The sequence below is a fragment of the Musa acuminata genome, chromosome BXJ3-7 (genome assembly GCF_036884655.1).
Source record: "Musa acuminata AAA Group cultivar baxijiao chromosome BXJ3-7, Cavendish_Baxijiao_AAA, whole genome shotgun sequence".
In the NCBI taxonomy this organism is placed as follows: domain Eukaryota; kingdom Viridiplantae; phylum Streptophyta; class Magnoliopsida; order Zingiberales; family Musaceae; genus Musa; species Musa acuminata.
Window position 1 is genome coordinate 31,648,430 of NC_088355.1, and position 12,851 is coordinate 31,661,280.

Sequence of the window (12,851 nt, forward strand, 5' to 3'; positions counted from 1 at the left end):
TATTTTACTCTATAAATAATAGGGTTCTAATTACATGAATAATATATGCTCTTTCAACTCTTACATATAGAATATATTCCAAAATTCTATAATTTAATCATCATAAAATCCTCAAAAAAAAAAAAATATATATATATATATATAAAATAAAAGTACTAATAATCTTAGAACCATAATATCATTGTGGTTATGTGAAAGTTTAGGTTGGTTAAGTATAAGTTGATAAACTTACACTCACTCGATCATAGTATCGAATCAAAAAATCCTAAAATTTGAAAATTAATTTAAAAAAAATCCTTTAAAAATAAAAAAAAGAGATATTCTATGAAAGTTTAGGTTAGTTTAGTGGAAGTTGGTTCAACTACACTTTCAACTAGAATAAGTTGTTGTACTCAAATAACACTTAATCCAAAAATTCATGAGTTTTATATTATTATTATTATTTAAAAAAAACATCTTAGCTAAAAAAGGTGTCATTCAATAAAAAACAATAATACTAATTTTTTTTAATAAAGTACGCGACACTCTTTCGGCTAACTTTAATTTACCTTGTTAAATTTCTCCTCATGGCAATAAGTGTATGACATTTTACCAACCCATTAAACACCCACATGCTTTGACATACAGAGAGCCGCCCCTCTCTAGTCAACGCTTTACCCAATAGATCTGCTAAACATGATTAAATATTTCAGGAAGATTGTGCACTCAGATACCCGCTTATTTATTCTATCTCTCGAGTTGGTGGGTACATTCGACAATGACTTCCTCTATCATTAGATATGCGCATTTATGACCTCCAATAGAGCGTTCAGACGCACATCCTCCTTCTTTTGTCGTATTCCTCCTCACCGGTGTTCAGACGTACATGCCATAAAATGACTAACATTATTGTATCTTCTATTATTTTTTCCTCAATTGTTTTAAACTAAGAATACTATTCAACGCTCGTTGTGGATTAAAACTAAGCTATCCATCTGCACGCTCATGATCGTTGCAATCATAAGTCCGAACGTGGAAATGCCAAATGTCAAGCAGGTGTTGATCCTTTAAAGGTGTCCTCATCTACCAAATTCCACCGCCACGTGGCGAGTGGTGGAGGGGTGTGGTCTGCTCGACCAACTCAATCCCACCGACCGTGCAGGAGACGAGTCCACCAACTTCATATTTATTATTATTATTATTATTATTATTATTATTATTATTATTGTTTATATATAAAAAATACAATTTATGGAGCTGTTGAGTCTTCTTTGGCCGTCTCTGTTGTCACCAGGCGTGTCGCGGGGTTCCGTCGAACGATCGATCACTAACCGTGTTGGAACGGCGGAAAGATAGCGCGGTCGACGCGACCGTTCCCTCGCTGGAGACCGACGATTTCACATCTGCTTGAAGAGATCGGGAAGAAGAGAAGGAGTGAGATCATCCATCCTGTTTCCGCGTTCGGTGGTCGAAGTCTTCCTGCTTTTACTTTGAATGGTCCATCCCCTCGACGGCTTACGAGTTCTAGGTCTTCGAGAACTTCATCGGGGTGTCGCTTGAGGTAGACGATCTGGATTCTGTTAGGTTCGATCTCTTCTCTCTTCTTTGATGGCTTCCTCTTTGTTCTTGTTGTACGCTTCTGGTTCTTGTTTGGTATGCTTGTCTTGTTCGCCATTTTGTCCGTAATGGAGTAATTAATCACTGTCCTGGATTCCCCAGGAGTTCATGGAATGTGGTTTAGAGCAGCAGAGCTGCAATTTGGTCGGTTTGATCTCTTCTTGCTTCTTGAGCAGCTCCCTTTTTCATTACATCTTACCCTAATTCTTTCCCGGGGGATGTTGGTTTATCATTTAGTTCAGAGTTGTTTTAAATGATCTGATAATTGAATTCTCGCAATTTCGGTATAGGTGGTGTGTAAATATATCGAGCATGTTTGACCGCACAGAGGATTCACATGTTATGAACTCTCAATCGTTAGATGGAGTTGCTTAGAAGATTAGGAACTTTTGTTATTACCTTTCGCGGCTACATATTATTGTTAGAAGAACTCTTACTCTTACAGGCAAAGAACTCAATTTTAATTTGGTGTGATTATCTCGAGAAGGTTGGGTAGGAAGAGTGATGGACTCAAGAATTGGTGCTGGCTAGCTGCAAGTTAGGAAAGCTAGTGGGTTTCACCAACCAAGCATATGGAGGGTTGTAAATGCAAAAGTTATTAGATTTGGGCGGTTGGGTGGAGGAGCTTATATGCAACTAATGCCAGTGTGGTGTATGACAGATTGCGAGGCAGTGGAATATTGGGTGAAGGTACCATAAATTTAATTGTCTGGAAGAAGGGGTGGGGGAGGATGTTGAGCATCTGTATCATTCTAAGATTACATACCCACTCCCTACACTTTGCCACTGGAAGGAGCCTCTGTTTTAATTTTCATGTCAGGCTATGCTGAATCTGAATTAGTTTTTTTTTTTTTTTTTTTTTTTTTGTCTTAAAGATTTTAATGACAATGTAAAAATATAAAAAAAATTGTTTTCTTTTTTTTTCTTTTTTTCCAGATAACGAACGTTTCATTGCTGTTAGACTGTAGGCAGCATACATATAATATCTGATAGCTGCGATTTGCAAAACAAATTGATATGGTCTGTTCCTGTTTCAACGCGCTACTATCCAGAAGAAAACATCATCAACATTCTGAGCAAGAAACAGGTGGTAAGAAAAATTTGAAAGCATCTACGTTTTTGCTTTTGTTCTATCTTAGTATGATGGCGGCTTTCAAGTTTCAAGGAAGTTCACAATACCCAGGAATGAGTAGTTTAAATATGGTTTATTGTTCTCTCAGAAAGCTTTTTATAATTGTAATAGTCATTTTACTTCTTCTCGATCTGTTTGATGCTTGTTGCATGCCAACTATCTTACATGTGACTATTTAGGTTGACTTACCTTAATCATGTCACTAATATGTATTATAATATTTAAATGTGGTTAAACATGTATTTTTTCTTCGGTCTCTGTTATTCTTTGGGTGTGTTTAGATGAATCTTTTGTACTTGCTGATCTCATTGCTAATGCTTTACCTGAAGCATGTTCTATGAAAAGATTCTTTTGTAATATGATTTTATCGCAGACTTTTTTCTTTATATATGAATGTCTTTTCTGTGTCTATCCCAAGGCAAATTACAAATGTTTCTCATTTTTTGCTTGCATGTAATGTTTTTATGTGATTTCATATTAGTTGAATGGTAATTTTCTCAAAAGATGTTACTTTTCACTGGCAGAGCAATGCATGTGTTGCTTAAATTAGATTAGCAGGTGGAATAATAGATTTTCTCTGTCAATCAAACAATCTTCTAGTTGACCTGAATTAAGGTGAAAGTGCAACCTAGGCTCTTATTTGCACAAGTTCAAGATTAATTATTATATTTTACTAGGACAAGTCATGTAGCTAAGCTAAAGGGCACTCTTAATGATAAACTATGTTAAATTTTTGGATGCAAAAGACGTTATTTAACTTAGTAAAGATCTTGATAGTCTATTGTAAAAGATTGTAGGTACAAATCTCATCTTCATCACTTAGTTTTTATTAAAAAAAAATTAAAGAATCACCTTGGAGTACTTAACAAGTATGCGATGATACCTTAGGGCAGGATAGAAAGTCTGAAAAAAGATGGAGGGCAGTGAGAAACTTTAAAATTTATGGTTAGATATTAAAAATAATATTTTAAAAATGAAGGCTTAGAAGGCAATCATGTTTATCCTTTCTAGGACCGAGTTGTTGTATTGATGTTGTAGTGCAAAGTAGCTAAGGTGGATGCAAGAATAGGCTGTGCTAGGAGGAAAGGTGGAGGAATCAAATATTAAAGGCTATAACTTCAGAAATGGAGGCTAAGAAGGCAATTACGTTGTTACTCCTGAGGCCAGAGGTTGAGGTTGCATCTGATGTGTAAGTTTAAAAGTACAGAAGTTGGACGCCAAAACAGAGCGTGAGATGTCTCTGAATTAAGAGGTGAGGTGGACGGATCACAGATCGTGGATTTACTTCCTGGAAGACAGGAGGTTGCCTGAGATGTCTCTGAATGGATTCCTCTTCCTCTGATTCTCCAGTCAGGCATTGTTTTCATTGGGTAGCGGCAGAATCTTAACTTCATAAGATAGCTTTCCAGACAGACACCCGGCAGCCTGGTGGCTTCCTCGTCTTCTCCCCATGACTATGCACCTCGAAAGTGGTGTAGAGTGTTGTGTAGGGAGAGTAACTTCTCTCCCATGCAAGTTGATCGTGAGTTTCTCGGCCTCTTTGGGCTGGGTGACACCGGTCTGGCCCTTGGCTACACTAAGCCAAGGCCGAGTTGAGAGAAGCCGACTCCCTGTAGTCGACTCCACAACTTGACACCCTGCACTGGAGGCTGTGAGTCATTTCTTTAGAAACGGGTCACATCAATTTGGTAACGGTTTTTGAAAGCTTATTCAATCACAGGTGAAAAAAATAAAACTCGGTAACATATTCTTGAAAATCGTTACATCTTCTTCCTCCTATGTAATTCTCATAGTGGAGTGGGTTTTAGCTTTTTACACTAGAACTTGCAACTTCTTGTGCATTTAATGTTTAGAAAAAATTTGATCGCAAACTTGAATAGGTAACACACGATATTTATTCTGATATTGACTTCTGCTTCCTCTATCCAGGGTTTTCATCTGACAAAAATGTAAGGCTCATCTCCTATGATGAACTGAGATCAGCAACGGATAATTTTCATCAAAGCAATAAGATAGGTCGGGGTGGTTTTGGAACAGTATACAAGGTGCACATAATTATCTTATTCTTCTTGCTTATCATTACTATGACGGAGAAATGTACTTGTCGAACATGCAGCTTTCTAATGTAAATATATAAGGTGCACAACTTTCTCCTCTATCTTGCATGACTGATCTGGAACGGTCAGCTTGATCTGATCGGAATAGGATGAGAAAATAATTAAAAATAAAAATATTAAAAACTACACAAAAACAGAAAAACCCTAGAGGAAACATAAAATTTGAAAGAAAAAAGAAAAAAAGAGGAGCAACAGTGAATTTAATAAGCATATAAGATTTTTCAAGATGAGTATGTTGAATATGATTTTGAGAACTATGTTGAATATGTTAGGATGCAATATTAGGAGGCAATCTGGTCCTCTTAACCTTCCAGCATGCACGCATACTACCTAGAATCATCTTTCTGTAAAGGTTATCAGGCTTTTATGTGTTATTGTTGTAATGAGCTTACCATTGTCACTTTTGAGCATCTATTTTCTGAAAAATATATTTAATTATATGAAATTAGGATCTCTTATCATAATGATAGAATTGATAGAACCAAGAATGAAATTGTAAAGGCAAAGAAAAGCGCATTTCAATTAGTGTCTATTTATACACGGTGAATGAAAGGATTTTTCTCAACTGAGCAGCGAGATTTCCTCATGCAGTTAGGGAAATCTCATCTGCTATGCAGTTGAGAAAATCTCTCTGTTATCATGCCCCCGCAAGATTGAGCTTCTGTCAAGGATGTCGATCTTGGATCGATGCAATAAAAATAGTTTACGGTTAGAGGCTTCGTGAGTGAGTCTGCTAGTTGATCATTCGTATGTACATGAGAGACATAAAGTTGATGTCCGACAACTTGATCTCGTACGAAGTGAAAGTTGATGACAATGTGTTTCATGCGTGAGTGGAACACTGGATTGGCACATAAGTAGGTAGCTCCAACATTGTCACAATATATTATAGGAGTAAGGGTAGAGCTGACGTTGAGTTCCTTGAGGAGATTTGTAACCCAATTGAGTTCAGCAACGATAGCGATGACATGATATTCAGCTTCAGTTGTAGACCGTGTGGCTGTCTTTTGCTTCTTAGAACTCCAATTGGTTGGATTAGACTCAAAAAAGACAACATACCCTGACGTTGAGGTTCTATCATCAAAGTTTCCCGCCCAATCAACATCAGCAAAGGCATTGAGATGACGTGGGGTGTGTTTGCGGAGAAAGATGCCATAATTGAGGATCCCTTTAAGATACTACAAAATTCGTTTAACCACAGACCAATGCATAGTAGAAGGCTGGTGCATGTTTTGAGATAATTTATTGATTGCAAATGAAATATTTGGATGGGTAAGAGCCAAGTACTGTAAGGAGCCAAGTACTTGTCGGTATTGAGTTGAGTCCGTAGTAGGGTTGCCATCACATAATTTGAGTGATTCACTAGTAGAGAGAGAAGTTACAACCTTTTTTGCATCCTGCATATTTGTCTTTGATAATAAGTCTTGAATGTACTTTCTTTGTGATAGGAGGAGACTTGAGGATGTAAATGTTGCTTCCAATCCTAAAAAGGAACTCAAGGGTCCTAAATATTTGAGGAAGAATCAATCAGCCAATTGCTTTAGAAATGCCTGAATCTCCAAGGGATCATTGCCCGTGACAATAATATCATCTACATACACTAGAAGATATATTGTATTTCCATTTTGTTGTCATAAGAATAAATAGGTATTAGACTTGAAGTTGATGAAGCCAGTTGATATCAGAAACGATCCAAGTTCAGTATACCAAGCTCTTGAAGCTTGACGGAGTCCATAAATGACTTTCTGTAGTTTGCAGACATGTCTCGAATACTAGTGGTGAACGAGGCCAGGGGGTTGCTGCATAAAGACATCTTTAGTTATAGTCCCCTATAAACAGGCATTATTAACTTTCAATTGTCGTAAGTGCCAGCCTTTGGAGATGACCAAACTTAGAATAAGCCGAATTGTTGTGAGTTTAACTACGGGACTGAAAGTCTTTGTGAAGTCAACTCTAGGTCGTTGATGAAACTCTTTGGCTACTAAACATGCTTTATATCTAGTAACGGACCCGTCTGAGTTCCACTTAATTCGAAAGACCCATTTACACCCAATGATGTTTTGTGTATGATGAAAATGTACAAGAGTCCATGTAGAGTTATGGAGTAGGGCATCATATTCTTTACACATGGCTTTACGATAATGTAGAGATTTTTGGGCTTGAGCCTGACGTGGTTTAAAGATACTACTTTTTGAGCATGTTGTTATTAGATATCTAGGAGCTGTAGGTTGTGTTACTAGTATTGGTGGTGGAGAGGCATTGACACGGATCGGGGTAGGCTGAGATACATCAGTGACACTAGGTCCAAAAGAGGGTAAAGAAGGTTGTTGTGTTTATGAGGATATTACTTCAGTAGTAGGTGAGACTTGTGAGGAAAGAAGAGGAGAAGTAATGGAGGGAGTAAGGAGCTGTTGAACCGGGAGAATAAAATAGTGTGATCTTTAGGAAAAGGACTGGATGGTGTGGTGAGAGACTCATTTGAGGGGATCGATGGTATATTCCAGTGATGTATATTTGTTAGAGTAGCTTGCATGATAAGAGACTCATGGTTTTGAAATGGAAAGGTAGACTCCACAAAAATAACATGATGTGAAATAAAGACTTTTTGAGTTTTGGGTTCGTAGCATCGAAAGGCATTATGTTCAAAAGAGTATCCTATGAAAATGCAAGGCTTAGATCTTGATATTATCTTGTATGAGGCATAAGGACGTAGCTATGGATAACATAAACAACTAAATATTCTGAGTTTTTGAAGGTTTGGGGATTTGGAAATGGTTTTTCAAATGGTGACTGATATTGGAGGACTAGAGTGAGCATACGATTAATAAGGTAGATGATAGTATGAAATGCTACAAATCAAAATGTTGCTGGCATGGAGGCTTGATGTAGAAGTGTGTGACTAGTTTCTACGATATGTCGATGTTTGCATTCAGTAGAGCCAACTAGCTGAGGAGTCTGTGTGGGTGACTTAAGGTGTTGGATGCCACAGGTTGAGAGGTAGGATGTGAGGGCTTGATATTCACCTCCGCTATCAGAGTAAACTGTTTTAATTGTAGACTGAACGAAGTTTTCGACCAACTTTTTAAAGTTGGTGAAGATTATTGAAACTTCTGATTTATGACGGAGAGAGTATATCCATGTGTACTTAGTAAAATAGTCTACAAAAATGACAAAATATAAACTTGTCTAAATAAGTGATGGGAGCATAGCCCCAAACGTTAGTATAAATAATTTCAAATGGTTTAGAACATGATATGAAGGAAATACCAAAAGGGAGTATGACTTTTATTATTGAGACTATTGGGAAATCTTGGGGGCAACATCATATGTGCAGCGGAAGAACAAGAAAACAAAATCCCCGATTCCCAAAGAGATGTTCGTCGTCGTGCGAAGATTGGTGTGCAAAATCCGCGAAATTGAAAAACTGCGTATAGAGTAGATTGTGTTACCTAGGGAGATTGTATATCCATGTTTCATTGCAGATCTTTAGGAGAGAGTGAAGGAGGTCAAGCGTCCTCCTCTCTAGCGGTGATCCACACAGCAGGGCTGCAACGACGCTCCTCAAAACTCCAGGCCTGCTCTAAGGTGGAGAGGGGGAGGAGAATAGGAGAGCAAGCAAAGGCTCTAGCCTATGAGGTTCTGAATCCCTCATATTTATAGAGGTCCCCTGTCAAACCCTAATGGATCCTCCCCTAGTGGATATTGGATCTACATCCAATAAGACAAGGGCTCCGTCAGATATCTCATATCCGAACCTCTACTCATCGCAATGCCTACCATATGTGCGTGACCTTCTAGGCCAAATATCGAGCTGGCCGTGAGTCATACTTGTCAAAACTCCTTTTAACTTAGTGAATTATTATCTCTGTAATAATTCACTCGACTCATCGACTACGGACGTACTAGGCCACTACGCCGTAGTCCCCAGACGATACAGGGGAATCCAATCCATTAGACCTATCTGTCCTCAGTTACCGTGTACCTATAGTCCCTCATCCATCTAATATCCCAGAGACCGTATATCGAGCATGGTGTTGTCAGACTCATACGGTTTCTACTCGAGTCTCGCTCTAATCGGATTCTCCTGGAGAAACCTTTCTCTCTCAACCCGAATGACCCTAGCCAGTGATTTGTCTGAGCAAAAACACATGGGATATTCCTCTCATGACGCCGAGAGTGGATGATCCTCTATCGACACTCAATAGCCCTCGTAAGGTCGACTACCACTCCCAATGACCAGTTGTACTAGATCTGGGACAGCCAAACCTATAAGTCTGGTATCAAAGAGTAGAGCACTCATACAGGACATCCTTGGTGTCTCAAGTCTAAGGACCAGATACACCACTAGGACTACGGAATCGCTGTCTGACAATAAGGCATCATCAACCATCCAGCATTCCGTAAGCGGATTAATCAATGAACTCATTCTCCAATGAGCACCTGTATTGTATCCCTAGTGTCCCTACACGAGCAACTATGAGACCAGCTGCATCCATCATATGGACGGGTATACAACACACCAGTCTGTCCAGTTATCACGATGTCCCTCTCGAGTAACCTATGACCGGGATTATTTAGGATCTGTGTTTAAAGGTGAATCGATCTCATTATCGTGATCTCATCACGATCCGATTTCCATTTCACAAATCCAAGGACATCACAATATATATGCATATATGCAATAGTTATAAAGTGATATATGCCAAAATATAATAAGCAAAAAGATTCTGTATAAGTCACACGTGCCATCACTCACGTGATTGGCTTGCTGGGCACCTATGACTAGCAATCTCTCACTTGACCTAAAGCCAATCACCTATGTGTCTGATCCCCATCAGACCCTTGTGACGCTCAAAGACAATCTGAGACAATGGCTTTGTCAGTGGATCTGCAATGTTATCTTCGGATGGAACTCTTTCCACTGCTACACCTCCTCGGGTTACGATCTCTTTGATAAGGTGGAACGTCCTCAGAATATGCTTAGATTTTTTATGAGACCTAGGTTCCTTCGCTTGAGCAATCGCCCCGTTGTTATCGTATTATAAGGAGATTGGCTCCTCGCTACCCGGCACGACTCCCAAATCTATGATGAACTTCTTCACCCAGGCTCCCTCCTTTACTGCATCTAATGCAGCAATGTACTCCACCTCTGTGGTCAAGTCAGCAATAGTAGCTTGCTTGGAACTCTTCCAGCATACTGCTCCTCTATTCAAGGTGTACACATACCCTGAATTCGACTTGCTATCATCGACATCAGATTGAAAACTTGAGTCTGTGTAGCCTTCAATCTTAAGGCTACTACCTTCATATACTAGTAAAAGATCCTTAGTCCTCAAGTACTTAAGGATACACTTTACTGCTTTCTAGTGCTCCAAGCCTGGATCCGCCTGATACCTGCTCGTGACACTCAGAGCATGCGCTATATCAAGCCTAGTACATAGCATGACATATATGATAGACCCTATCGCTGAGGCATAAGGTATCATATCCATGTTCGCTCTTTCTTCTATAGTCTTTGGGGACATACTCGTAGAAAGCGATATCCCATGTCTCATCGGTATGAGACCTCTCTTGGAATTTTCCATGCCAAACCTTTTGACAATAGTTTCTATGTACCTGGATTGGGACAAGCCAAGCATCCTCTTGGATCTATCTCTATAGATTCTAATCCCCAAGATATAGGATGCTTCCCCTAAGTCCTTCATGGAGAAGTGTCTAGATAACCAAGCCTTTACTATGGATAGCATTCCTATGTTATTCCCAATGATCAGGATGTCATCCACATATAACACCAAAAAGGTGATAGCGCTCCCACTTACCTTCCTGTACACACAAGGCTCATCTTCATTCTTAACGAAGTCATAAGATTTGATTGCCTCATCAAATCTTATGTTCCAACTTCGGGAAGCTTGCTTTAGTCCATAAATGGATCTAAGCAACCTACACACATTATCTAGGCAGTTCTTGGACACGAATCCCTCAGGTTACATTATATACACCTCCTCCTCGAGGTTCCCATTGAGGAATGCAGTTTTCATATCTATTTGCCGGATCTCATAATCATAGTGTGCTGCAATAGCCAATAGAATTCTGATGGATTTTAGCATTGCTACGGGTGAGAAGGTTTCGTCGTAGTCAACACATTGCCTTTGACGATACCCCTTAGCCACTAGTCTTGCTTTATAGGTCTCTACATTTCCATCTACTCCAATCTTTTTCTTAAAGATCCACTTGCAACCGATGGGTACAATACCTTCGGGTGTATCAACTAGGTTCCAAACCTTGTTGGAGTACATAGAATCCATCTCAGAATTCATGGCTTCTTGCCACTTCCCGGAGTCTATACTCATAATAGCCTCCTCGTAGGTCTGAGGATCAAAATCCTCAACATCCTCTCCTCTAATATGTCCCACATATCTCTCAGGAGGATGGGATACTCTATCAGACCTACGTAAAGTTGAAACTTGTGTATTATGTACCTGAACAGACTCGGGCTGTAGAGTGGTGCTTGAGCTTGGTTCTCCAACCTCGCTCAACTCTATCATTCTCCTACTATCTCCGCCAATAATGTGTTCCTTCTCAAGGAACACTGCTCTCTTAGCTACAAGGACCTTTTGGTCCTTGAGATGATAGAAATAATACCCACAAGTTTCCTTGGGGTATCCCACAAATTTGCATCGCTCTGTCCTTGATTCTAACTTATTGGGGTTGTGTCTTTTAACGTGGGCAGGGCAGCCCCAAATCTTAACAACCTTAAGATCATGCTTCTTCCCTTTCCATATCTCATATGGTGTAGACATTACCAACTTAGTTGAAACTCTGTTCAGAAGGTAAGCTGCGGTTTCTAGGGCATATCCCCAGAATGAGATGGGTAGGTCAGCGAAACTCATCATGGACCGTACCATGTCTAATAGCATACGATTTCTCCTTTCAGAGACACCATTGAGCTGAGGTGTATAAGGAGGTGTCCATTGGGATAATATCCCATGGTCCTTAAGGAACTGAGTAAACTCTGTACTTAAGTACTCACCTCCTCGATCTGATCGACGAGTTTTGATACTCTTTCTAGTCTGGTTCTCCACCTCATTCTTATACTCTCTGAATTTCTCAAAGGCCTCGGACTTGTACTTCATTAAGTACACATATCCATACCTTGAGAAATCATCAGTAAAGATAATGAAGTAGGAGTAACCACCAATGGCATTGGTTGACATGGGTCCACCTATGTATGAGTTCCAACAGCTCAGTGGCTCTCTCTCCAGTTCTACTAAATGGAGAGTTGGTCAGTTTTCCACGAAGGCAAGGCTCGCAAGTTGCATATAACTCATAGTCGAATGGATCTAGATATCCATTATTTAGCAACTTTTGAATCATTCCCTTGTGGATGTGACCTAGCCTACAATGGCATAGGTATGCACTGTTCACCTCATCTCGTTTCCTCTTAGACACACTTACATTCATGATATATGGAGTAGTGTCTAGCATAAACAAACCTTTATACAATATTCCTCTCGCGAATCTCCCCTCGGCTTTGCTAGAATTTATAATAAATTATAGATGTGATAAGCAATACTGGTATCCAATACCAATGCACTATCATAAAATTCTGACAATTGGAGATTGATCATGAATGTACTTGAAGCTTCTCCAAACTTCTATTTCGCCCTCTCTGCAAGGTACTCTTTGCAGTTCCTCTTCTAGTGTCCATCTTTACTATAGTGGAAGCACTGGCCTTTGTCCTTTGCTGGGTCTTTCTTATCAACCTTTGCTTTACCTGGTATGCCCTTGCCCTTTCCCTTCTTAAGGGACCTTTCTGTTTTCCTTTTCTTTCTGGTCTCACTAGCGTAGAGAACTGGCTTCTCTTTCTTAATAGTACTCTCTACCTCCCTCAACATATTGAGGAGCTCTAGGAGAGTCACCTCAACCTTGTTCATATTAAAATTCATTATGAACTGTGAAAAGGAATCTGGTAGGGACTGAAGCACAATGTCCACACACAAGTTATC

At 39.4% G+C, this 12,851-nt stretch overlaps 1 protein-coding gene across 6 annotated transcripts in view; it reads left to right on the forward strand.

The window, feature by feature from the left end:
• Positions 1-1,253: 1,253 nt before the first annotated feature.
• Positions 1,254-12,851, forward strand: part of LOC103973221 (putative serine/threonine-protein kinase) — a 36,453-nt gene continuing 24,855 nt past the window's right edge. Inside the window, exons 1-4 of one of the 6 annotated variants that reach the window (XM_065158630.1) lie at positions 1,254-1,563; positions 1,699-1,740; positions 2,533-2,686; positions 4,658-4,773. In XM_065158630.1, the coding sequence (XP_065014702.1) occupies positions 2,614-2,686; positions 4,658-4,773 (189 nt within the window). In that variant the 5' untranslated portion in view covers positions 1,254-1,563; positions 1,699-1,740; positions 2,533-2,613. The remainder of the gene's footprint in view (positions 1,564-1,698; positions 1,741-2,532; positions 2,687-4,657; positions 4,774-12,851) is intronic. The other 5 variants (XM_065158628.1, XM_065158634.1, XM_065158631.1 and 2 more) reach the window with 5 other exon arrangements.